The sequence below is a fragment of the Nematostella vectensis genome, chromosome 14 (assembly GCF_932526225.1).
Source record: "Nematostella vectensis chromosome 14, jaNemVect1.1, whole genome shotgun sequence".
In the NCBI taxonomy this organism is placed as follows: domain Eukaryota; kingdom Metazoa; phylum Cnidaria; class Anthozoa; order Actiniaria; family Edwardsiidae; genus Nematostella; species Nematostella vectensis.
Window position 1 is genome coordinate 9,168,136 of NC_064047.1, and position 26,191 is coordinate 9,194,326.

The window sequence follows — 26,191 nt, forward strand, 5'->3', positions numbered from 1 at the left end:
GAGCAATTTTAATATTAAAATATTCACGACATTTTATGAACGTGTAAGTGGGCTACTGAATTACCACATAAAGTCTAGTTAGATATCATATATTATCTTTACCAATATACTAAATAAATAAACAAGTGAAAAATCGAAGATATTATTTATTTTTACCAGTGGGATCCCGTCCCCTCGCCCCCTAGGGGCTGGATTTTTTTTACAAGCGCCTAGTCTACACTCTTAGTTTAGGAACGCCTGCCGTAAATTGAACCATCTTCTTGCAACAACACGAGGGAGCAAAGATGTAAAACTTGGGGAACTCAGCGAGATCTTTCTACAGAACTAATCTGAAGATGAAGAACTGAAGATGTGTAGCATGAAATTGTGTCTTTTTTTAATGAAGGGTGGTATTTTGCGCGAAATACCATCCAATCATGTTCAAAGAAGCCTGCAACTCGTCGGACGAGGAAAAAATTGGAGCCATATTTGCCGTCAAATGTCATCGCAGAGTGGAAGACCTAAAGCACATTATAATACAAACGATGATGGGATAGAAGGAATAAAACGAGGGGCAAAGAAGCGTGATGCTGATGAGGAGTTCATGAAATTATGGCAAAGTACAGAAACGTTTTTGAAGGACAAAATTCGCGCAAATATCAAGGGAAGCAAAATACCACCGAGGAGACCTAACGATTTTCGGACAAAAGTTTTGCCCATTCAAAGCGAAGTCAGCAGAGAAATACAAAAATCCCTTTTAGATGATGATGATGACGTTACATTCCGAGTCCCTAAAGCTGATGAAATAATCTGTAACCCGATTGTAGAAAATATAGAGGGTGACCAAATTGAATCCTTCCAGGATTCTGAAATCAGTTGTGAATTTAGTAATTTTGGTGTTCACCCAAAATTGGTAGAGAAACTCAAGAAGATGGGAATAACAAAACCTGTGCCTATCCAAGAGAAAGCATTACCATCAGTTTTCAGTCATAAATCTTTATTGATTAAATCAGAGACAGGAACAGGGAAGAGTCTTGTATTCCTATTACCGTCCGTGCAAGATCCCGGGAGGGGATATGGCACTATAATTGTCGTCCCAACAAGGGAGTTGGCCAGCCAGATGTTATATGAGGTGTCACGACTGCTTGGTGATAAATCCATTGTGGCATCATTTGTAAGTGTTTCATCAGAGAAATCACCAGAAGATATTAGTAGTAAGAGTTATTTCTGATACAGTTTTGGTCGACGTTGTGATTCATAAATGCCAAAATGTCATCATATAATGAATAATGATTGATGCCTTTTTAAATTTTAAAATTATGATTTCTAGGTAATGATTGTTCCTTGTCGAACATTTGTAAGTTGATCATGGAGCCTGGTTACCTTTCTCTGAAATTTGAAAATGGTGAAGCAATCCCCCCCAGCTTACCACCCCTGATAAGGTGAAGGGGACCCCCCTCTTACCACCCCTGATAAGGTGAAGGGATCCCCCCGCTTACCACCCCTAATAAGGAAAAGGGTTACCCCTTTACTGCCCTTGATCAATGTTTAAAAAGATGGGGCTACCCCAAAATACAAACCAGGAATAATAGCATTGCAATAATTCGATACAGGATGTAGAGGGCTACATATCATACAAAAAAGGTGTAAAACTCTATGATTCTTCATATACTGTATAAGCTTTTTGGCTTAAAACCTCACGTTTTTCTTATAGTGATATGAATCTAAACAAAGATAAATAATTTTGAACTTTCAGTTGGGAAATGATAAATAGAATAGTGTTCTATATTTTTCAGCACACAAAGCACACTTATTTTTTGTCAAAAAATGCTTTAGGATATAGGATTTGTCCTATACATACACAGAAAAAAATCTTTAAGATAAAAGATAAACCTGAAATTCTAGATACATGTGGATGTCTTATACAAAGTACCAGGAACCATATCTGAAATACTGTATGTATGCCACAAAGAAAATAATACAAGACAAAGTTTAGACAGAAGGTTTCAAAAAACACTATATTGATGTATTGTAGGTAAGTGGAGTTGACCTTTCAAGGCAAGAGAAGCTCCTGAAAGATTCACTTCACCCTCCAAGGATTGTTATTGGCACTCCTAAGCGACTCTGGGAAATTGTTCAAGAACATGAACACCTTCTTCAGAGGACCAAGCGCATTGTGATTGATGAAGTTGACAAGACTTTACTCCCTGTTCATCAGAGATCTTCACAGAAGAAGATTGCAACAAGACTTATGCATCCACGGCCAGGAAGATTGCTTGTTGACAAACTAAAAGCTGTATCTAAGGTCAGTATTTTATTCATTATCACATTGTAATCAACTTATTTTAAAAACATTTTTGTTAGCATACACCTTAAAAAATCCAAATTGTGCTAACCTCCACCAGTTAAACTGGTGTGGAAGGCACAACAGAGCTCCAAACCAAGTGCCCCTGTGTATGTAATGTAAGTAAGCACCATGACTTAGGGTGCACACTGCCAGAGGGTTTATTGCACCCCCAAGTGTATTGAGCTTAAATAGCATCTGTACACTACAGATTTTTATGATTCTCAGGTGAAAAACATCCAGCTAATTGGTGCAACGGCTACAGCTAATGATGTCTTGAAGGAGGACCTAGTAGAGATGGGGTGGGGTGACCATGTGCTTGTCGCAGAGACTCCAAGCTACGAGGGAAAGCAGAGAAGAGTACCACCTTGTATAACTCATCGATATGCACTCTTTGATGGGAAGACTGTTCCTTCAAAAGCTCAAGTTTTGGCAAAGTAATAGCTTTGTGGCAGTCCATCAGGCTCATTCTGTTATTGGTGATTTGACATCATCTGTCATCTGTACAAAACCAATTCTTATCCATAAGGGAGCACTCTCAACAGGTGCACAGCCAGGATTTGCTGGGTGGGGGTCTGCAAAAGTTCTAATGGTGAACCATCAATATGCTTTTTTAGTAGTCAAGGAGGGACAGCCCACTAGCGTCAGGATGTATGTAGGTCAAAATAACATTTTGTGTTTGAAGGAAAACATCTCTTGGTTCGATGTTAAACTTTTTCCAGATAAGCAATTGCTACACAGTATAATTGTGTTTTATTCTGTGTAGCTTGACTTCCACTGTATGTTATGGGTGGTTTATACATATGTTCTGTTGTGTATTGCAGGATCTATGAGTCATCAAATCAGAAGTCTGCTCTGGTCTTCATCCACCGTAATCACTCAGTTGATGACTTTGTATGGGAACTCCGCTACCTTGGACTCAATGCAGCCGCACTGTACAAACAAGTGGCCATTCCAGACCCCACAAAATACCACAAGTTCCTCAGAGACTTTCGCACAGGACAAATCCAGCTTCTTGTTGGGACTGAGGAAACTGTTCGAGGCCTTGACTTCAAAGAACTGGATCATGTCTATTTAATGGAAGTTCCAAAGAATGTTGAGGAATACCTCCATCTTTGTGGCCGTGTTGGTCGGCAGGGAAGACCAGGAACTGCCACAACTGTCGTAGATATGAATGTTGTGGGAGAAGAGAGGAGGTTGAGATTACAGTTTCGGAGACTTGGTGTAACTTCTGAAAGGATTTCTAATTAAGGTGATTAGAGGGTGTTTTTCCTAGCTTATAGTGTGAGGTAGGAGAAGAACTTGAGGTGTGGAGTGCTTTGAGCCTGGGTGACACATGCAGCATAGTACAAGAAACCACCAGTACTGTAATTGATTGAATAAGGATCCCCCTTACATAAGCGGCCCCTCTGAGTAGGCGTCTCATCGTAAAGGATTATTTAGACCACACTATTCAGTCATATGCGTTGGAGCCCTGAATAACATACTCTGACTTTCTTAGTTGTGCATTGTAGTGGCATTGTAGGCTGATTTACATTCTGCGACTTGAGTTTTACTGTAACAGTGTGGCAGTAAAGAGGCATACTACTAAATCATGCTGTCTAAATCAGCCTTAAATTAAGCACTTCCCCATGATGCATTCAATAGACTTTGCTGATGATGGGGACTTTACTTAGGGAAGTAATGATAATTATTACATGATTGACACAGTTTCCGTTGTTTTCTGTAGGGCTTTATTTCATGTAAAACCTCATTAATAGGCAAGTAGCTAAGAGCCCAGCAAGGGTTTTGATATTCAGCAGGGGAGAGCGGGGCTGATGAATTTAATTACTCATTATAAATGCAAGGGATGTATATAGATACATCCCGGGGAAGCTTGTATGTATCCCTTGCATTTATAATGAGCAATTAAATAAATTCACTACCTGCACTCTTCCATGCTGAATATCAAAACCCAACCATATGGCACTTAACCTTACACTTTTCTAAAATCTATTGGACCATAAACATGACAAACTTCAAATATTACTTTTTTTACATCTGCAGTCTTTTTAGGGGTTTATTGCCACTTTTGCCCTCGCTCTTTATGACTTTACCAACCTTACAATCATCCTCTCTCATTACTTTATCAACCCTACAATCAAACACCTTTGATACTATCGAAACTTACGAAACTATACGATCTTGCCACAGCTCTGGCTCTAATTCCTCTCTTCAGCCCACACTTGCCAAGTATGAACAGCCTACACTGTTTTCGTGTTCTACTGAATCCTGTCGTCCTTTCTCTTCTCAACTTCTTCACTCAGAATCGTCCTCGTAATATCATGGCTTGTTGTTCCAAGGATTACCCTGCTAGCAGAGCTTTCTCCTGTATCTCTCGCTTAGCAGTTTACTTGCCGATTCGCGTCTCTGGGTTTTTGCGTTGTCGTTTGTTTGGGTGCCGAGGGGATGAAATGTCAATAAACTACGCGACAGACGAAACCGCGAAGAAACTAATCAGCTTGCAAAACTCTTACCTTAACAGTTATACGTGACAAAATTTAAGAGCAACGGGGCGCAAAGCCAGGGTGGCTAGATTTATTGTTTTTCTGTGGGTTTCCCTTATATTTCTTGTCAATTATCTGGGAATAGGTGGGGGGGGGGGGGGCTGCGGCCCACATGGCTGACCTCTTGATCCACCCATGGTACATGCCATAATTTCTTGAAAATACTTTCGTTATTTGCCACTGGAAAACTTAAAAGGGAAATTATATAATCCTGTTTGTTTTTAGGCTCACTTAAATGGTTTTGAGCAAATCCCTTTTCTTAAAACCCTAAGTGTGTTTCAAGTTTTTTTGCAGATCTTTACTTTTGATTCCCTCAACCCTATGGCCAATGACTGTGAATGGCGAAATGCTTAAAAACGCTTATTGATAAAAATGCTCTGTATGGGTTGTTTCTACAAAATACTGACAACTAAAATCCAACGTTCTTTTCTAGTAAAAGTTTATTTGTTATCAAAAAGTCTAGAATCTAGCTCTTATACAAGTAAATCACTTAATCTCGATATTCAGAGATCAATGATGTGGATAAATGTTAGATTTACAAGGGTGCAAAAAAGTCACATTCTCAAAGATTTCCTTGTTTCCTTCACCTTGATTCATTCTGTTTCTATCCAGCCCTAATTAATATCATTTTCATTTTTTTTATAATGGAATCCATAATTAACTAATCCAATATTTAAAAAGTCTTAGTGAGATCCATTACTATTGTACAGTCAAAGCTTTTTGCATTAAACTTTTTCCCTTCAATACATATGAAAACATCTCTGCCCTACAATGCACTAGTACTATATGAAAATTTTCTCCTTTTTAAATGACATACAAGCTTACCATTTCTCATATAATGACATGTGTGTTGGTAATACCTCCCCTTTTCTCAGTGCATTTGAGAAAAAAAAGGAATATAAGAAAATAAAAGGAATCAGAAAATCAATGTGATGTAAGGAGCATTTTACATAGCCTCTAAATATCATTTGTCATATAGGCTGCATAGCAATGATGGGTCCAGGACTAAAGCATAACTAAAGCATAATAAGCTCAACCAGGCCCTTATGTTTGACGCAACCAAGGCACCCCCTTAGCTGCAATAGTGTGTCATTTCTTATTAAAGATTCATCAAATATTATCCCTTTTCAATGATACCTATGGCTGAGTACTCCTCTCAGCAAATCCTGGGTAATTGCTTGCAGCCCATATGAAAGGGTTGACAATAAACTAAAAGAAAAATTCTAGCAATTCTGATTGATCTAAATACACATGCATTGCACATTGTCCAAGTCATTGGCCTATCATGTGCTGCGTACTTTGCCTGGAACATAGTTCTTATCAATCATGGGTTCTTGTAGGAACATGTGCAAACACTTCTCATTTTGAGCTAGCGGATGCCCTGCAACCCTTTGAATGACAAAAAGAAAATAAAGTCAAACCATGGGAATGGATCTGAGATTACTCAAATAGGGGACACTGGGAGGTAGGAGGGGGGGGGGGGGGGAGAGGGAGAGGAACACCTTTTGAATGACAAAAAGAAAATAAGTTAAAACCATGGGAGGGGATCTATGATTACTCAAATGGGGGACACTGGGAGGGAGGGGAAGGGAGGGAGAGGAACACCAATTAAACATAATCGGGAGAAAAGTATGGATTTTAGCTTCAACTCATTTCTACTAAAATCTAGCCATGACTGGCATGATTGGCAGGCTTTTGCATGTGGACCATATGTAACAGTCTTATCCCAGTTGAAGGTCCCTTTTAGATTCCCCTTTTTTTATGTTCAAATTTTTCACAATAATTACACTGGTTCCGTACAGCTAGCTGTCTCTTATTTTGCTCAGCTAGGGGAGGTCTCATGTATAACTTGTAACTTCCTGGAGCTTCATAATTTAATGGGGTCAGAGATTAACTTAGCAGAAAACATTACAGCGCAACCATTAAAACTGTGCACACCTAAAATATGTGTGGAAGGTTTATTGTCTTCTGACGAATCAGAAGCAAGAATTCAGACACTGAGACTTGTTGAGACATGTTTCTAGTTGACTTTGAATATCTCGCAAGTGATTGGTTGGAACAAACATTCCATACATATTTGCGGTGTTGACGGTTTTTTTTGTCTGGCTATAATGGGACCCTGTCAGTTAAAAGTTAATTTTGTGGCCTGGAAATCCCAACTGTTCCAAGTGTGTCAAAATACCAACAAACCTGTTAATGAATGCTTCTAAACCTTGCCTTCTGTCTTCTATAAATTCATCTTCAAATATTCCTAAAATTTTACAAATATACAATGATTAAAACTTACACATTTCCAGATGCTACACCACTTTCTTGCCTCAGTCAATCAAAGCAATTAATCACACAACACTGGGTCACACAACAATAGGTCAAGATTTTTTATTGGAATTGTCTAATTTGAATTCATCAAAGTGTTGGCCAATGAAAACTCGAGGCTTTTGATTGACTAAGAAAAGTAACTCACCATCATCTCCTCTAAAAGGTAACATTCGCTTTAGAGCTTTTCCAGGCAAAGCTGGTACAACAATCTGAAAAAAAAAAAGTTTTCACAGTTAGGGATTTTGTTAAGTTAAAAAAATTCCCAAAATCTAAAAAAACTTTGGAAGGGAGTCAAGGTTGGGAGAGGGACCTCTAGTTTTTCCTTGGATTATTGGGATTTTTATAGCTTTACAAGATCCCTTTGTAATGTTCCTCTAGCTAACAGTTTTCATTTCAGCCGAAAACGCAGTTACTGTTAGTACTTCTTACAAGTTTACACTTGCTCACTCACAGAGTCGTCTGCTAACAATGAATTCCCATAAAGAAAACAAACAAAAATGGGACAAGGGGTAGATCCAGGAAGGGGCACCATGAAGAAGGGGGGGGGGGGGGGTCTGATAATTGAAACACCATAATGTAGTCTACAAAATGCTATTTTTAATTAACTCAAAAGCGACCTTTCAAAATCAAGATGTCTTATACACTGGCCAATTTTTCTTCTTCTAAATTTCCATTTTTTTTAAAATATAAATCCTGAAATTTCAAATCCATCTTATACACAGTAGTATTTTATATACTGCACGACATGGTATTTTATACAGGTTTCTAAGTAGACCAAGTAACTGTTTACTGTACCTTACTATCTCTTTCAAGTTCACTCCTTAGCCATTCAAAGTCACTATATCTCCTGCGCACACTTGATTCTTTTTGCTTAAACACTGGTAGGTTTGTCTGCAAAACATTAAGTTCATAATTCAATGACAATTAAATTTAAGCCTGGGATTACTGTATTTAGATTCATACCAATGTAACCACTATAATTAACATTACCACTGCTTTATCTGTCCAGTGACACAATCGAATAAACAACTTGCACTAAAAAGTCAAATGATAATTTGCAAGAAAAACTCACACCAAAATAGACACAAAAATGGCCGTGGCTGTCATGTCAGAGAGTAATGAACAAATATCAGAGAGTAATGAATAAAAAGGCCCTTTCTGACATAAAAAAATTCTGGCTGATGCGTAAGGGCTAAATAAGGGGCATCCACACTAACACAGATTCAAACTTTTGAAAATGCTGAAAGGTACAGGGGGTAATGTCATTTTTATGATATGGGCATGCTCAAAGCAGCAGACGTGCCTGCAATATGGCGCCATCGTTTTCATTTTGATGCGGATTAGCGCAAAACACCTATTCAAAACTGGACCATTGAGAAAGTCAGTTGTTTGAGCATCTACTGTACATACAAAGCCCTGGCATTAGTTTTACTGACCAGGTACAAAAAAAAAAAAATAAAGAAATTACAATAATTAAGTAAAACCTTAAGTTGTCAAATTATTTTCATCCAAAAATAACGGAATTATTATTCAGATTTTTAAATTATCGGTGCATAGCTTCTCATTTATTAACAAAGGTTTAATTCACTTATCAAAGAAATTCATAAAGCAAATAAGATGGAATCGTGTTACAAATACCACGTGGGCCTAGTTCACCAAATATATAGACGGGCATGATTCTTAGAATTTTAAGGGTTTTATAATTAAAACAAATTAGTAAAATCGTAGAATACGAGCGGACAATTCAAGTATCTACAGGAGAGTTGAACAAACAGCAAAGTCACGAGATGTGATATCTAGCCAAACTAGAAATTGATGGAAAAACAGATACAATCGGCTGTAAACACAAATCGGGATAAGAGAATATGCGTTTACTATGAAAGCTATTGAGGCCTCTATCTATGATTTGATAATTCCATCGAATAACTGAACCAAAAACTAAAAAGACAATTAATTCTGTTGACTGCTGTACTACAGGAAGTAACAATAACGCTCGCAAAACCAATCTTGCATAACAACTTTTATGTCTTCAATGCATACTAACGTCAAAATAACTCGATCGGAACATCTAACAGCTCTTAACCCTGCATATTAGAGCAATTAAAACCGCTAGATCACAGCTTTAATTTAGACTTTGGTCGCGAAACATGACCCTACTGGATTCAACTATTACCCTCATACGGAGCTCGTAATCCGTGTAGCGTTTCTTTCCAACACCGTGCGTTTCTGGGTTTACTACGTCGATCTCAAGGAAGTTCGCAGGTGCAGCGTATGCATCGTCGAGGTTTTGTTTTTTGAACTCTAGCCGTTTCGTGTCGGGCCTAGTACCGCCTTCACCGAAGCTCGTAGCCATCTTGGAATGAAGCGCTGTGATCAATTGGGGACGAGCGAGACTGGGTCGAGCCGCCTTTCCGTTTTTCCGCCCGGCTGCATTTTTGTGGTTTTACTTTGCGGAAAAACCTTTCTAAAAAAGCTTTTTTGCGCCTTGAAGCTTTGGAGACACATTGGAGTGGAAGAGTGGGTCTTGAATTTACATAAAGTCTTTGCATGTTTTTTTAGTATCCTATACAAGGGCATTTAACCCCTGCTTGTTTATATCACGAGTCAAGTCTTCCCAGCTTCTCTAATGACTCTAAAAACCGAGTCAAGCTACATGCAAGGATCCGCTGCGTTGTTTTCTCTGACCTTCTTAGAGGCTGGCCCGAGCCGCCATTTTGCCTCCCGGGGCAACAAATTTGAGCAACGAATCAACATGTGTATTACATGATAGATAAGCGGCGAGGCGATTTTGAGCCCATAGGTTGACGACGGCTATGGCAACGAGATCGAAAATGGTGCGTTCGCGCTTGACTATCGATTCCAATTTAATTGCAATAAAATAAGCAAAATATTATAGTCAGAGACAGATTAAAATAAACTAAGTGCATTATTTCTGCAGTAGCGATCTTAACTAGAGGATTTACAATGCAAACGTGCGCGTCCTCAATTGACCTGACCGTGAAAGTTGGAGTTTTCAAGTCATGGTTTGTTGGAAAACAGCTTCGTTTGTAACAGATAGAACGCATTTTCACGTGCTGCTATTAAATTCTGAATCAAATTCTATTGTTTTCTGCCGTAAATCTACGTTGGCCATCGTCGTTTCTGGTGTCGCCGCCTGGCTATAGATTTTTTTGCTTATTTTTCAGTCTTTCACTGTAAAACACTCAAAGGAGATAGGAGCTTTAAATCTCACCGTATCCGGAAAGAAATGGCGTGAGATAGATTTCCACATTCAGTCACGTACAAAGGGGGGAGGGGGGGGGGGGGGGGGGGGTGATCAGGGTGATCAGCGCACACCCCCCAACCTTGGTCCCAGGGCCCTCTCCCCTTCCTGTCATTTGGGTCGGCGGGATAGGCCTTGGGATCGGCCGGGTGTCTGGGTGTAATAAATAAGCCTAAATTATCCAATGTTTATCTTCAAAACAAGATGGTGGCAGAGTCGGAAGTCACGCCCGTTTTCACTCGATTTGGGTTAGCTAAGAATTGCTGCGATTTTTCATCTTTGATTTTTCATCTTTTTTATTATTATTATATTATTATCATTATCATTATCATTATCATTTTTCATCTTTGATTTTTCATCTTTTTTATCATTATCATTATCATTATCATTATCATTATCATTATCATTATCATTATCATTATCATTATCATTATCATTATCATTATCATTATCATTATCATTATCATTATCATTATCATTATCATTATCATTATCATTATCATTATCATTATCATTATCATTATCATTATCATTATCATTATCATTATCATTATCATTATCATTATCATTATCATTATCATTATCATTATCATTATCATTATCATTATCATTATCATTATCATTATCATTATCATTATCATTATCATTATCATTATTATTATTATTATTATTATTATTATTATTATTATTATTATTATTATTATTATTTCCATATGATATCTATGACTGCGAACCCCCCTCCGGCCAATCCTATGAACGCGCCTGACATAGTCGCTCGGGAAACCCTAATATAAACCCTTTCGTTCACTTTACTACTTACCCACTCTTCCCATCATCCCATAGGCTCCATGTTCTTCCATGGTAACCTGACGCTCGTCTCAGGTCCCCAACCGTTTGTTTTCAAAATGGCGCCCGGTTGGATACAAACTCTTTCAAAAGCAATCTAACATAAACCCGGCCATTTTGCAAGCAAAAGTGCACTGAACTTATACTATGACAAAAGTATAAGCCAAAGAAATATTTCGTCAAGCTTTTGGAACTTTAATATTCGACCATGCCGCCCAAGAAAAAAGGGAAGGGGAAAAAGTCCGGTAAAAAATCAGGAGGGAAGAAGAAGAAAGGCAAAAAGAGTGTTGTCAAGGAACCGAAGATGACTGCAGAAGAAGCCATCTTATCCTTCCAGTAAGTCTTGCTTTTGCTTTTAAACATAGAGGCGGATTTTCGGTTTGAATAGGCGTTAAAAGCTATCAGCAAGAATAAAATTCACTGTTGTTGACTGCTGATCAACACTAACAATTTTTAGTCGGCAATTTTTATGTGGCAACTATAGTTGCTCAAAAGCTAGCAGGTTTGCTTTTTCTCGGCAATTAAGAATTGTCACACATGAAAAATTGCTAGTGTAGATGCCAAAAAGTATAGTTGTCAACTAAAAATTGATAGTGTAGATTGGTTTAAATAATAAAAGTGTTTGTGATTATATATGCATGGCAACCATCACAGGGTGTGTACTTCCACACTATCTGACGTGCATAATGCTGCCTGTTTTGCTAATTTTTCGTACTCTTTGTAGAATTGAAATCAAGGAGAGGGCAATGGAAGATCTTTTGTATGAACTTAAAGTCATGAAGGACAAGAATGAGCGACTTAAAGACAGGGTATGGAAGTAATTGAAGACATTAGTACCATGAGTTTCTGAGGATGGCATTAGGACTAATAATGAGTATTTATTGTGATAGAACACAAGACTGAAAGATGAGCAGTTAATGCACATCAAGACCCTGTTGAAGCAAGCCAAGGAAAAAGACAAGGAGGTTGAGAAAGCTGTCGAGGTGAACCATGAGGAGGTTGAAAAAGCCTTGCTCAGCAAATTTGACTTGATCAAGTCAGAGGAACGTGAACTTCAAAGTATGTAATTCAGTTTGAAATATTTTAATCTAAGAAATTACAAACAAAACTTGACATTGGAAAATCCCATTAATTTTATTTACTATATTTGATTTTTTTATAACCCACCTTTTGCACCTACTTTTTGCAATTTGTTATATTTTTTTCTAATCTAGAGTCAATTTAGTCTTGACTCTGTTGTCTTTATTTGAAAAAACACAATTTTCCATGCACTGCAGAGCTGATGATGCGCTTAATGATAATGCAATGGATTGAATTTCAAAGCAAACTAAGCAGATTTACAGTATTTGCCTATTGGGATGTTTTCTAATTTGCATACCATATTTTTTGCTGCACAAAGCATTTTTTACATGAGTTGGTCTTGAACAATTTAGGGTTTGAAAAACTAGGACTACAACCGATTTCAAATTAATGCCCATATTTTTCACAAAAATTCAGACAAACGGGAGGAAATTGAAAAAAAAGAGAAAGAGATTGAAGAAGTGAGGAAGGCAATTAGAAAGCGCCAAGAATATAGGGTAGGTTCATTTGTTATTATTATTATAATATGTTCTGATTCTGAGTTTGGGAGAGGAAGGGATATTCCCTTCCAGGCCCGAAGCCAGGATTTTGAGCAGGGTGGTTCGTTTTTCCATTCCGGGGTGGTTTGTTTTTATTCAATATTTTTTGTTTTAAATTAAACATCTAAATACAAAGTTTTTATTCATTTAAAAGATACAATAAAGAATATCGCAACAGCTTCATGCTTTCCCACTCTTAATATCTTGCTAGGATAACACAATGGCATCTGACAGAGACTATAAATGCTGGGAAAAGAATGAGGGGTGTGATGGAATAACCCCCCCCCCCCCCCTTAGACCTCTGCTGTTACATCCCTTTTAATGTTTTCATGTCATTTTACAAGGATTATGGTCGGCATGAGCACGGTAAGCAGATTGCTTTACTGCAGCAGGAACTGGATGAGATGGAAGAATCTCACTCCGACATAGCAGGTATACTTTATTGAATATCATAGATATTTTTTTAAATATCAATTTTCGTGAATCTGAGAATTAAGTTTTTCCACTCAGATTGTCTTTGAATCTAAAGATTTTTTATGATTATCCCAAAATCTTATGTAGGTTTTTCCCTTAGATCTTTTTGTAGTCACTAACTAAAGCATAATTCCAGCCGTTGAGTATTTTTTGGCCCCCTCATCAGTTGGTGGGGGCACATTCTGCGGGGGTCACATACTTACTGCATTTTCCCCTTCTATCCCACCCCCTAATTATTTTGTTTGCTTCTTCTCTGCAACAGCCTTACCAGTTTACTATATCAATATCATTATGCCTTATTTAAATTATTATTGCTATTTCTTTTGGAACACTTTATTAGCTCATATCGAAAAAAGCCTGAAGATTTCAAAGGAAGAGATTGAGGCATACACTGACAACACTTTGGCAAAGCAGAAAGACATTGCCTCAGAGGTACTGTTGTACTGTATTGGTGATAAAAATAAACAACAACAAAAAAAACAAGAAAGATTAAAACAAATTTTTAAAAAGTACGCGTCAAATCTGCCAAATCACATGAGACCCTTTTTTATCAGCATTATTCCATAAAAAAGGTTAATGACATTATTCAAGTCAACATAGTGCTTTCCTGAAAGTCACGGATTCAAAAATAAAACAAGCCTGTTGGCAGTTTTTATTAGTAGAGGGGCTTGTTTCCCATAAGGGGAATGCTTTCTATGTGTATTGTTGCCCTATGTAGCTTGCAGAGGTATTTGATTATCTTTTATCATTTTGAGTAGATCTAGACCGTTTGAGTGGTGTAAAAATAAGAGCAACTTGCTGGGTTCTACTGTAATATATCAAGTGAAATATTTTTCCTCTTGTGTACAGAAAGCTGCAAACTCATTAGACAAGTACAGTAGGACAGAAATACTTGATAACAGATGGCTGAAAAGGGAGGTGAGGGTTGTTTTCTCATTGGCTGCTTACATTAAGTACTCAGCTTACTGCACATTGCGTGAAAAGGAACCTTCACTCTGTTAGGTGATATAAACTCTTCTTCACATCAAACTGCTCCTTGCAGTTTATTTTCTTGAGTGTGCATAAAAGGGTGTAAATAAGTAGGGATCTCCTTACCCAAGAATAATTTATCCCATACGAATGTTTTCTCCCATAAGCATCAACACCTGAAACCTAAACATGTTCTCATTTATTGCCAAAACAGTCAGGCAGAATGTGCATGTTTTTACTTTGAGACTTCGTTTTACTTGCTGAAGTACCGGTAGTCGAATGGAGTTTGGCATCAAGTTCACTTAGATACAGTAATCATGGAGAAGGGTGTTACTATCCAGGGCTTCTGGAATTACGCGGAGAAAAACTCAAAATCACGCAAGATTCTTTGCTAAATCTTATTGTATTATCTTATTTTATAATTGATTTTAATTTTTATTGTATATAATAAGTCGACTGAATTTATGGATTACCTATTTATTATTAATTTATATTTAGATTTATATATTTAGATTTATATATATTTTGTCATCTTTTCTTGATACGAAAGTGTTGAAAAGTAAAGTAGAAGTAGAAGTAGAAGTAGAAGTAGAAGTAGAAGTAGAAACTAAATTACGCAGAAAATCAATTATTACACGCTAAATTACGCGGGATTTTGCAATACATTTGTCTTTAAAAATCAAAATTTTGCGGGATTCTTTACTGGTTACGCGCTAAATTACACGAAATATCAACTGTTACGCCCAAACTACATTTTGTACCGAAGAAAAGCACGAAATAACTTGAAAAGGTTATTTTTTTGCGTGAAAATATCTTAAGCAAATTTTCATTGGCTCCTAGCCACCAGCCAATTAAAAAAGGTATTTTATTATTAGTCCTAGGCCTTCGCGGTTAACCGAAGAACGCCTAGTCATTTTATTTGTTTTCGAAATTCAGTTCGAAATATCGCACTCTTACGAAGAATATCTCTCTTTTTTTACGAGAAATAGAGGTAAGAACCCTAATGTAGTAGTCTAATATCTTAATGATTACGTCATATTAATCAAATGATCACAAATATTGTAATTAGCATATAGCACATGTATGATTAGGAACGAGTAGAATCACACAGATCTACAATAAACACGTACCGTCTTCACTCATGGCTTTCTGATAGTAGAACCACGATAAGGTCACAACATTTGGCGACGAGGAATAGGAATTATCAGCAAAGCAGAAGAATGACAAATGACACGGCAGATACAAGTTCGGGCGCAAGTAGCGCGGCGACCAACCCGAACAACATCACCGTAGTAAACCGACAACTCAGTACCAAACCCTTCCACATCAACACCGACACCAATGACACGGCGGGCAATCCGATGGGATAAGTGGAAGAAGGACATCGAAAGACAGTTTCGCTTCTTTGGAATAACAGAACCAGAAACAAAGAAAGACGGCCTGATAATCTACGGCGGCCCGCAGATCGCCGACCTTCGACGATCGAAGACTCACTCCCTGAGCTAACTGAACAAGCCGGAGACAATGCCTACACAAGACTTATAAGGAAGCTGGATAAGAACTTTCTCTCAAGGGAGAACAAAAACTACGCCAGATTCCAGTTCGGAAACCTTATCCAAGCCGACAAAGAGAGCATGGCGCAATATTACACAAGGATCCGCGAAGGAGCGCAGAAATGCGAATTCACAGATGAGAACGAGGCGATTCGAGATCATTTAATCAAGACTATAAAAAGCGCTTAACTACGACTCAAGACTATAAGAAAGAACTTAACTCTGACAGAAATACTAGACGAAGCAGCGATAGATGAAGAATCAAGCGCGCAAGCGGCAGCCATCGAAAGGAAGCTTAAGTAGTAGCCGGAATCTCAAAGGGTGAAGCAAATCACAAAGCGACACACGCGCGACCAACACCACAAAGAATGCGACCGGCGCGAAGCGAAACACAGCACAGGCAATTGCAGAGCCTATGGAGCAGAATGCCACAAATGCGGGAAAAGAAACCACTACGCTCGAATGTGTAGGAGCGGCGCAAAAAACGAAGGATGAAACAACCTCAGAACGGCAAGACCAACGCGGGAAACATCAATCAAGGAACTTCGGAAGCCGAAACAAAGGAAAAGGACGCCGACAGATTCGACACGTGGAGCGCGAAAGCGACACCAAATCATCAAGCGAAACAGAGAGCGACGAAGATATCAACCGGATACTCAATAAACATGTGAATATACGCAAGACAAGCACAGTACCATCCTCGACGGAAGCAAACAAATTGAGGATCTGGATAAACGGAGTCAAAACAACCACCGAACCGGACACCGGAACCGATGCGAACGTCATGGACGAACATCATCTAAAAACACTTCAAAATGCCCAACCGGAAGTGCAGCTAATGAAAACAACGCTGAAACTCAAAACACTTAAAAAGGGCCATCCCGTAATCGGTGAAATCAACGTGACCATAGCCAATGAGACCCGAAGTACCGTAGCAAGGATCGCGATTATCGGCGGAACCATCGACTCGCTACCACTAGAGAGACACCCGAAGAACTTGGGATGGTGAAATTCGATGCAACTGGACGCCTGAAGCAACCCAACAAACACATACACAAGGTACAGACCGGAAACGAGCAGCGGGATCAAATAGTCAACAATCACACACAGCTTTTTTCGGGGATCGGAAAAACACGACGAGACGGGAAAGACACCGAAATCCACCTACCCACGCACAGCCTGTCATCCAGAAACCGAGGCGAGTTCCATACCACCGACATCATGGAGCCTGTCCCGGAACATGAATCAATAACATGGTGTTCACCATTAGTGGTCCAACCAAAACCGAAGAAGCCAGGAGACATCAGAGTGAGCTTGGATCTCCAAGCACCAATTACCGAGGACTTCATCGCAACATTCAAGGACTGTCGAATGTTTAGCAAACTAGACATGAATCACGGATACCACCAGTTTGCACTAGACGAGGAATCGCGAAAGCTGATGACATTCTCCACCCCAGAAGGCAACTATCGGTACAGACGGCTAGCTTTCGGCGGCGTTAACAGCCAAGACCTATTCGACGCGGAAATGAACCGTATTCTCTCAGAACTCCAGCGAGTGCTGAACAATCGGGATGATATTCTTATTGGTGGACTAAACGAAGACGACCATAACAAGAACGTCGAGGCAGTATTAAAGCGACTGGAAGCGCACAACTTCCAACCACGATAAGGTCACAACACCTAAAAGAACACATCAGCTGTGCAATTAAATTTTTTGTCTTTCATTTGTGGATTACGCGGAAAAAGCCAAATTGCGCCAACAAGCGCGTAATTCCAGAAGCCCTGACTATCAAAGACTTCTAAAATTGATTAGGACTACTAGTTTTCTGATTTCGACAAAACATGCATGTTAAGGCCCGTACCCAGGTTTTTTCTTGGGGGGGGGGGGGGTGGTGCGAAATCCAAAAAAATGAACCTAATCTTTCCGAGGGGGGGAGGGGAATGAGTTCTTAGATAAAAATCTGACCACCCCTGAAAGAACAAAAAGGGATTTTTTTTACACTTTTGCAGCATCTTCACAGGACGTTTATTGTCGTTCCTATACTGGCCTGAAACGCCCAGCAGAAAAACTGCGATATTTCCCTATACCACCCTGTAGCGTCCAGCTTTGCGTGTGTGAGAAAAACCTCTCTAAAAAAACTACTTTACTGCTCATATGTGTTTTTTTCTCTGCTACAGCGAATTCGCTGTAAAAACTTGTGAAACTCTCAGGGAGAGGGTGAATCTCGCCCGCTATTATCCCAGGAGCGAATGGGTTAAATCAGTGCCCCAACCCCATGAGATGGCTCTGACTTGACCCTGGATTTGATCTCAAAACATATTTCTTGGAAAGCCAAGCCACTGCTACTGAGTTATTATGCCACTCTCCACTGACAAACTAACAAAATATACTTTACCGACACTTTCATTGTGCCGATCTACAGGTGGCACTGCATCAGGAAGGGCACACAGAGCTGGTTAAAATTGTAGAGGACTTGGAGAAGACAAATCTTGAGATTATGGCTGAGCTGTTTGACTGCAAGATAGATGACCTCAAGTTTACTCGGTGTGCTAATAAAAGAAATAATTATACTAAACAATGCCAGTAAACATGAAATAATATAGCATTTATTATTAGAGTGTCAGGAAAGGGGGTATGTATCGGATTTACAGTATTTGCATCCTAGAGATTGAGCACTGCCATCTCTTTGTAGCTGGGGTAGATAAATGTACCCAAAATTTATTCAAATAGGTAATGAAAAGCCAAACACCCTCCCCCCCCCTTCAAGCACACACTGTATCCACCATTGCTTTATGTAAGGGTGTGGCCACCTTAAAGTGGATAATTCCTTTAGAAAAAATGTCGAATATGATCCTTTTTCCCAATGATACTGTACCTAATATTGTGCAGCCCCCTACAAATCCTGGTTATGAGTATGGAGCTACATTGTTTTACAGTATAGAGTAAACCTTGATAATTGAAGGTCTCACCGTAGGGTGGTGAAAACAATTGGACAACTGACACTCATCTACTTACATTACAGTAAATGGCTTCAACAAAATAGCAGCTAACAGATCCTCTTTAAATTCCTCTTGTAGTTGTAAATACAATGTTTCCTAAAATTTTGTCTGCTTGCATTAACTCCATGGTTTTTAAATTGCAGAAAGTTCTATCTTGCTTGTATTGAAGATGAGGAAAATTCTGATGAAGAGGAGGAGGGAGAAGGAGAAGAGATCTTAGCTAAAGAAGGAATGGTGGGAGAACAGACAGAAAAGCCAGACGATCTACTTGAGAACTACTTTTTGCCTGGCGAGGATAACTTTGAGGTGATGGTTCAGCTTATAGCAAGAGGGCTTAGGGTATCGAGACAAACCTCTCCAGGTCACCTGTGCTCCCATCACCCCCCTCAACCTTTTCATTGAAGTATCAGTCAAAATATTTTACTTTAAGCATACAGTATGATATCTAAGACTAAACATCTCCCTTCTTCCTCTATTTCTCTATGCTCCTGCTTCCACTTGATTCATACAGTAGGTCTCCTAAAATAACAGAAACTGATAGTTATTATTGATACACTGTCATAGCTAGTATAGTATGGCTTATACAAAATCTTGTCTAAATGCCTGATAGCATATAGCTCTACTATTAATGGCTAATAAATTTCTTTTAGAGATGAAGGAGGGAGGCACCTGGTAAAAAAACAGGGGTGTGGTCAGGATAATTTTCTATCCTGAAAAAGTAATGTCTTTATACATTTAATGGGGGGCTGGCACCCTGTGCTCTTTCCCTGCCTACGCCCCTTAAATTATTCTTTGATTTTGGTGATTTGGCAGAAGGAATCTTACTGAAAAGTAAAAGAAAAGGACGTGTAGGATGTGGTTAGAGTCTATTCCCTGCTCAGCTTTTAGAAATCCCTAGATAAGGCCATTATATATACTTAATTATGCAATGCTTTTTGTCAGGACTCTCCACGTCTTGGTCCAATGGAGCTACAGTTGATGACAGTTACAGGCAGACAGATGCCCATCCACAAAGTTGGCGAAGAGCACTGCAATGCACTTGTGCCAGTCTCTAATACTCCTTACCGACCTGATGGCTACAGTGACCCAAAGAGCTGGCCAGTCACAAACCAGATGCTACAGTCAATGATAACACAGTAAACATTGTTTACCTGTAAAAAATTACTAAATTATTTGACATTTTAAGCATTACAAATTTTGTATATTGGAAATTATAGTAATAGTTGTGGAATTAAAGTTGTTTTGTAAAGTATTTTGTTTTCTTTTTTTATTTGATTGTACATTTAGGAGGTTTAATCTCCTGTCATTGACACTCTCTTGTATTTTGACTGATTAAAGCTTCTTGCTGCCCAATTTCCAAGGGTGGGGGGGGGGGGGGGGAATTTCCAAAATCTATTGAAGGGAGAACAATGATGTGAGAAACATATTGCAGTTGTTTATGTTATTTAAACCACCGACATTTTAAACCTACCCAATCCCTATGCCTCTCTACCTTTTAGTTTTTTTTATAAAAATCTTTTCTGTCAACTGGCAATTTCTTACCCCTATCCCCTTCCGGTGATCGCTCGTCCCTTGGGAAATCTGTGATAACTCGGATTTCCTACTCTAATCAGCCGATATTTCTTTGAACAGTTTGAAAGCACGGAGAGGAGAGACGGATTGCCGTCTATATTTGTTTACTTCTGTTTATTTATGTAAATACACATTTTAATTTAATTAATGGAATGTAATTTGCATAGACAGCGTAGCCCCACACTACCCTAGACATCTCTTTGTCCCTTCTCCAACCCTCTTCTAGGTCGACCGGTCGCAAACGTCGACAGTCTGCATGTACTCCTCATAGCTGTAGAAGTGACGTTTCACACAACAACTCACAATTTAGATGTTAGTGAGGAAACCATGACAAAGACAAGTCGGGTCTAGGGTGATGTGGGGCTAAGCTGTCTATGCAATCACATTCCAAGGATGCCATTTGACCAGCTGCTATGTCCCGATCATCGACGGAAAGCTAAAATTGACGTTCAAAACATCCTTTCTCGCAGGTTTTTAGGCGGATTGCTTAAAAACTCGATTCGGAGATAGTTCCATCCCTCTCCCATCCTGTACCGGTGTCAGTATTTCGTACTGCTTGAAAAATCGCGCTGAAGCTGAGGTAGTCAGAATAAAGTTGCCAGCCTTGTCTCATTAACATACTTAGTATCGACTCAAAAATCTGAGGTAAACTTATATCGCTCTAAACTCGTAAAATTGAGATTCTTAGGAAGAAAAAAACACCACAGACGGATCCATTTACATCCCAACTAAGTTTATTTCATGAATAGAGCATGAAGACATAACTCACTGATGTTTATTTGCGTGATTTTCGTATGTCCTTAGAAATCCTTCACTGACGCGGGTGGGAAGCCTGTGTTCAGACTAGGCCCTCGAGGCTTGAAGGCGCGAATCTGCGGACATGTTTGAAGGCATTCACATCTTCCCGCCACGGTGTTTTGATGTGATTGGTTGAACGTGATAAGTGATGCGCTCTGATTGGTTAGAGGTGAGAAAGGCGCGTAACTCAAAATTCTTTCAGTGCTGCACGTCTTTTCATTCTGCTGTGATCTTTTGTACGATCAGGTTCTTGATTGTCAAAGATGACTTTCTACATGAAAAAACATTCGTTTTTTGACTCCAAGCGCATTCCTTCTTCGATTGCCGAATTGGAGAGATACAAGAGTTTCTTCACCAACTTAAATGAGACCAGCCATAGTGGAATTTCGATCAAAAAAGCGAAAATTGGGCAAAGCCCCGACTCGATCCGAAGTCTTGCTTCTTGTTCAAGCTTCTCTTTCACCGACGAAGTATCTTCGAACGCATCATCTTCGTTTTCAAGGTAAGATGAAATCTCAAACATAGCACATTTAGAAAATCAACAACAACTTATCCATTAAGATTTGGTACAAGAATGCTTTAAAGGCAGAATCATTTGTTTGTCTCCTGTTCTGAAAAGACGTTTCGTTTAGCAAACTTTTTGCAAGAAATCTTCTTTGATTTATTATACTTCTCTCAAAAGAGTATTGTACAAATGCTCAATGTTCTAAACTGAACTAAAAATGACTCTTGAAATGTTCTTGCTACTGAAAGATGAATTGAATTATCTTTGTTTTGTGATGTTTTCCTCTGACCATTAAAAACAAAATCAGCGAATTGAAGCTCTAGGGAGTTAAAATATTGTCCATGTTGTTCTTTAGCTCAAAGAAACAAATGATGATGGAAATTAATGAGTGCTATTGCTTAAATTCCACCGTGCTTGATTATTTATTCAATTGTTCAATATGACATTACAAAACAATGTATTTCTTCTTTTGACAGCCTTTCAAATAGCTTTTGATTTTGCAATTATGAAATCCCTTCATTCTTCGCGAAACTTGATCGGTATTTTTACACTTTCCAATCTCCATAAACAATTTTGGAATAAAAAGGCTTGACAAAATTCCATCTTATCCTTTGCTGATGAATTATCTTTTTATAATGCCTGTCATTACACATTACATGGCTGGCTTTAATTACAAATAAACAGTTTTGATTTATTTCGTGGAAAATTGACTTAATTTTCAAAACATCCGACTTTGTTTGAATAGAAGAAAAAAAGCGGTGAAGTAATATATAAGCTTATTAATAGATGAAGGATCGATCGGCCTAAAATGAAGCGATGGATTTGTCATACATATTTTTTCGACTAATATTTATGAAATAAATACCATTCAATCCGATTGATTTAAAAATGGCGCGAATTTTGTAGAATACTTGATAATACAAAGCCCGAGTCAACAAATTAAACATTCTATTCTTTTTGTGAATTAGTCACAAAGATTGTTTCGACTATTCTTTATGAAATAAATACTATTCAATCCGATTGATTGTAAAACATATAAAAGGCGATAATTTTTAAAAATACTTGACAATACAAGCCAGAGTCAACAAATAAAAATTATATTCTTATTTTTCCAGCGAGGAAGAAAGCCCGGGTTTCAAGCGTTTCCCTGGAAAAATTTCAAGTTTCTTCGAACACACAAAGAGAATCCTGAAAACCCCACAAAAGACCCCACAAAAACGCACCAGCCCCCGGAAACCCTTAAAGCCCATGAAAAGCGTGAACCGAAGTGACCCGGATTTTAGAGGGGTAACTCTGCAGATGAAAACAACCGTGAAAAAGGACGCGAAGGACGAGAAACCTAAGGCTCAGTTGGTCATTGATTGCTGCTACAGTGCGAAGAAGAGAAGGTCCGCTGAATCTAGGGAAAGAAAGCGAAGTCGCTCAACTTCTCCCCGTATAAACCCTGTCCTATACAAGCTAAATAGCTCTCCTAGCTATTTTAGGTAATGCATGTTTAACACGGTTGATTTGTTGATCTATCTACCAATAGATTTTGTAATACTCCTCATGTGATCCATATTGCTTAATATGTAGCGGGGGTGGGGGCTTGTATTTTTTTTTTCTCTTTTTTCATTTACTATGTGGGGGATGGGTGGGAGGGGGTGCGTCCATCTTTAGCTACGCGCCATAGAACTAACAATCAAATTTGAACATCGGGATATAATAATTTTACTGCCAAGCATCTCTTTCTCTATTCTTGTCTAGTACTAGACTCATATTTCGCGTCTCCTCATTCTAGTGGCGAGGTGACATTCGACCACGAGCTTGGCGTGGCCCCCCTGAACATCGAGAAGGAGTGTGCGTCATGTGGAGTTGCCAAGACCCCTCTGTGGCGAGACGCCGAAGACGGCACCCCGCTCTGTAACGCGTGCGGGATTCGCTACAAGAAGTACCGCATCCGGTGCTTACGCTGCTGGTATATCCCCAAGAAGGAGGAGAAGGCACTGCCCTGCTGTCCATGCTGTGGCCACACCTTTCGTGTAACCCTAACTAGAAAAGGTAGCACAACTAGCATCAGCGAGTAGAAACTCCCCTTTAAATGAAGCGGTAGGACAACTTGAAATGACAATCTTCGCATTATCAATAAGATTTTTGTAAAATTCGCCTTTTTTCTATATATTTTGTCAAAACAAAGATAGTTTCTATTGGTTCTGCGGGAAAATGTATTTTAAGTGTCCTTATTGGAATCTTACCAACAAATTTCTAGGGGTATACTGGGTGGAGTTATTGGAAGGTTATTTGTATATAGCGTTTCTTGGTGCAATAATTGTTTGAGCTGAGCTTTGAGTATTCAAGGTAAGGCTCTGGATGTTTAAGGAGGGTCATGTGGAAGTTATTTAAAGGAATCCTGACTTTACAAAGTTGAGAATATAAAGTTGTAGAAGCTGTAAGAGGTTTGCATAGGGGAGAAGGCGTAGTGATTTGATTATCCCTTCAAGTAGAACTTAGAAAACTTAGAAAGGTTAGGGTAAATGTGCCACATTTTTTACGTTTTACAAACTCTGTAACGTTCAAAACATTTCGGTAATTATACTTGTTCATTTTAAAATGACTTTACAGAAGTTAAAAATCACTATTGTCCTTAAACATTTTATAATGTTCTGGTTTACTTTAGCGCGTAGACTTGGTTGTAAATATTTCTTCGTATTATTCAGACTTGGAGGTAAACTACTGTTAAACTAACATCAAGCGTCAAACGAGAGTGTAGCAGTTTCGTCGCTATTTCCCCTTTATTTTTTGCACCCTTTGTCTAATATGGTGCGAGAAAAAGTACGGTTCGGCGTTTTAACATAGCCAACAACTCTTGTCCCTCCATAGATTCGAATAAATGTTAATATGTGAAAGAAAAGAATGGCCTTGTTAGTGATATTATAAATGATTTTAGCTTTCGAGTATAGTTTAGAGATGGTACTGTAATGTTTTAGGAACTTGATTATGTATAGAAATGTGATGAGTCTAAGAAATCGTTAGTAAAAAGGCCACTAAAAAAGGATCAATAAAAAGAAGATCAACCAAATATGATCTGTTGCTTCGTATATATAGCACCGCCCTTATTTTGTTACTACAAATTTTTTTAGACTCCAGTAAAGATTTTTTTAATCCCATCTTTCATCCTAAAACTAGCCTAGGGCCTGTTTTAGATGGTTTGGAATGGAGATAAAAGTTCACGAAAAATAATGGTAGTTCCCTTCAGCGTTTCTGTCTTTATATACTACCTGCTAAGGCAATAACCTGTTTTCGAGAAGGGCCAATACATAGAAACAGTAGAGAGAAGATGCAAAGAAAAGTGGAAGATTTTGTTAAAAAAAAAATAGCGAAAAACGTAGAAATTCCAAATCACCATTTTGTGGTTAAACTGAATGTCTTCTGTTTAAAATATATATATATAATCTTACCATTTGGGAAACTGATAGAAGGTGAAATGAGCAGGCAATAATTCTTGCTAAATTTGATGTAACGAAAACGCAGAAACCCTTTTAAAACATTTAGAATAAAGGCAAAATAAAAAGACAAGCGGTCTTGGTGCGAATCATTCCGGTCCAGAAATGACTGATTAAGGCCCCATTTTGTGGACAGGTAGCCCCGAAGAATTGAGAGACCATTATATATTAGCACTCTTCCACTTATATCGTTTCCCCTCTTAACGCCTGGTGGTCTCTCCCTTAATGACTCAACAAGTTTCGATTCTAATGTCAGCGAGGAGTTAATTGGGATTCACAGCGGGCTAAATGACTGTGTTAAAAGTCATTAAGCTAGCAAAAATCAGACAAAACGTCCTCAGTGCTTCGATAAATGACAGGATCTTCATTAGTTTAACGACTGACTTTATGATGTGGTTATATTTTAAGCCTAAGGAGGAAAAATGCCCTAATGACCAATAGATGATCGATTGATTTTTCCGGCTTTTGACTTTTAAATGAAATGTTAAATTTAGACTTAGGAAAAGGGGAACAATTGTATTGCGTAAAAAAAATATGAAAAAAAGAATAAAATAAAAATATTTTCAAGTGCGAATGGAAAATAGTAAATAACAATTCTAACACCGGAATGTGTGTGTGAGTACTATTTATTCTTTTAGGGTAAGATAATAAGCTCCAGCGATGCCAGAACTATACATTAATGACTTAGTTATTAAGCAGACATTAAATTAGCCCTGTTATGGTACCTCTGTTTTTAAACTGCCACCTGCCGGGTGACAACTTTTTGAAACTACATATATGAAAATTACCTAAAATAACCCACCATTTAGGCCTAGTTTGAACGCCGTACTTTCCATGAGCCGTATTCAATGCAAATTTATGCAAATGAGCCTGATGCATTGTTTTGTCTTCATTTGCATGCATTTGCATTGAATACGGCTC

General features: G+C 38.5%; 4 protein-coding genes across 4 annotated transcripts; 3 read left to right on the forward strand and 1 right to left on the reverse strand.

Moving 5' to 3' along the window:
• The first annotated feature begins 235 nt into the window (after positions 1–235).
• On the forward strand, positions 236–5,797 carry LOC5509918 (DEAD-box ATP-dependent RNA helicase CshC). Its single transcript, XM_032378920.2, has 4 exons — positions 236–1,153; positions 2,015–2,284; positions 2,552–2,760; positions 3,148–5,797. The coding sequence occupies exons 1-4, from the start codon at positions 350–352 to the stop codon at positions 3,572–3,574; spliced, it is 1,710 nt and encodes a 569-aa protein (XP_032234811.2). The 5' UTR covers positions 236–349; the 3' UTR covers positions 3,575–5,797.
• Positions 5,292–9,579, reverse strand: LOC5509910 (sorting nexin-12). Its single transcript, XM_001630337.3, has 5 exons — positions 9,362–9,579; positions 7,984–8,079; positions 7,334–7,397; positions 7,060–7,120; positions 5,292–6,258 (listed from the first exon to the last, which is right to left on the reverse strand). The coding sequence occupies exons 1-5, from the start codon at positions 9,539–9,541 to the stop codon at positions 6,153–6,155; spliced, it is 507 nt and encodes a 168-aa protein (XP_001630387.1). The 5' UTR covers positions 9,542–9,579; the 3' UTR covers positions 5,292–6,152.
• Positions 9,580–11,326: 1,747 nt separating this feature from the next.
• Positions 11,327–20,165, forward strand: LOC5509917 (coiled-coil domain-containing protein 83). Its single transcript, XM_032378919.2, has 10 exons — positions 11,327–11,632; positions 12,021–12,105; positions 12,187–12,355; positions 12,794–12,873; positions 13,260–13,347; positions 13,730–13,821; positions 14,239–14,307; positions 18,337–18,458; positions 19,057–19,219; positions 19,856–20,165. Exons 1-10 carry the CDS (start codon positions 11,505–11,507, stop codon positions 20,051–20,053), a joined length of 1,194 nt encoding a protein of 397 aa, XP_032234810.1. The 5' UTR covers positions 11,327–11,504; the 3' UTR covers positions 20,054–20,165.
• A 1,099-nt stretch (positions 20,166–21,264) lies between these two features.
• Positions 21,265–24,846, forward strand: LOC5509916. Its single transcript, XM_001630356.3, has 3 exons — positions 21,265–21,785; positions 22,904–23,272; positions 23,569–24,846. The coding sequence occupies exons 1-3, from the start codon at positions 21,547–21,549 to the stop codon at positions 23,852–23,854; spliced, it is 894 nt and encodes a 297-aa protein (XP_001630406.1). The 5' UTR covers positions 21,265–21,546; the 3' UTR covers positions 23,855–24,846.
• The last annotated feature ends 1,345 nt before the right edge of the window (positions 24,847–26,191 follow it).

Excerpts from the sequence above, each read along its gene's own strand:
- LOC5509918 (XM_032378920.2), top strand. The coding sequence starts at position 350 with ATGTGTAGCATGAAATTGTGTCTTTTTTTAATGAAGGGTGGTATTTTG. Across the intron at positions 1,154-2,014 it reads AATCCATTGTGGCATCATTT|GTAAGTGGAGTTGACCTTTC; the intron begins GTAAGTGTTTCA and ends GATGTATTGTAG. Across the intron at positions 2,285-2,551 it reads AACTAAAAGCTGTATCTAAG|GTGAAAAACATCCAGCTAAT; the intron begins GTCAGTATTTTA and ends TATGATTCTCAG.
- LOC5509910 (XM_001630337.3), bottom strand. The coding sequence starts at position 9,541 with ATGGCTACGAGCTTCGGTGAAGGCGGTACTAGGCCCGACACGAAACGG. Across the intron at positions 7,398-7,983 it reads AACTTGAAAGAGATAGTAAG|ATTGTTGTACCAGCTTTGCC; the intron begins GTACAGTAAACA and ends TTTTTTTTTCAG. Across the intron at positions 6,259-7,059 it reads TTAGAAGCATTCATTAACAG|GGTTGCAGGGCATCCGCTAG; the intron begins GTTTGTTGGTAT and ends TGTCATTCAAAG.
- LOC5509917 (XM_032378919.2), top strand. The coding sequence starts at position 11,505 with ATGCCGCCCAAGAAAAAAGGGAAGGGGAAAAAGTCCGGTAAAAAATCA. Across the intron at positions 12,106-12,186 it reads ATGAGCGACTTAAAGACAGG|AACACAAGACTGAAAGATGA; the intron begins GTATGGAAGTAA and ends TTATTGTGATAG. Across the intron at positions 12,874-13,259 it reads GAAAGCGCCAAGAATATAGG|GATTATGGTCGGCATGAGCA; the intron begins GTAGGTTCATTT and ends TCATTTTACAAG.
- LOC5509916 (XM_001630356.3), top strand. The coding sequence starts at position 21,547 with ATGACTTTCTACATGAAAAAACATTCGTTTTTTGACTCCAAGCGCATT. Across the intron at positions 21,786-22,903 it reads GCATCATCTTCGTTTTCAAG|CGAGGAAGAAAGCCCGGGTT; the intron begins GTAAGATGAAAT and ends TTATTTTTCCAG. Across the intron at positions 23,273-23,568 it reads AGCTCTCCTAGCTATTTTAG|TGGCGAGGTGACATTCGACC; the intron begins GTAATGCATGTT and ends TCCTCATTCTAG.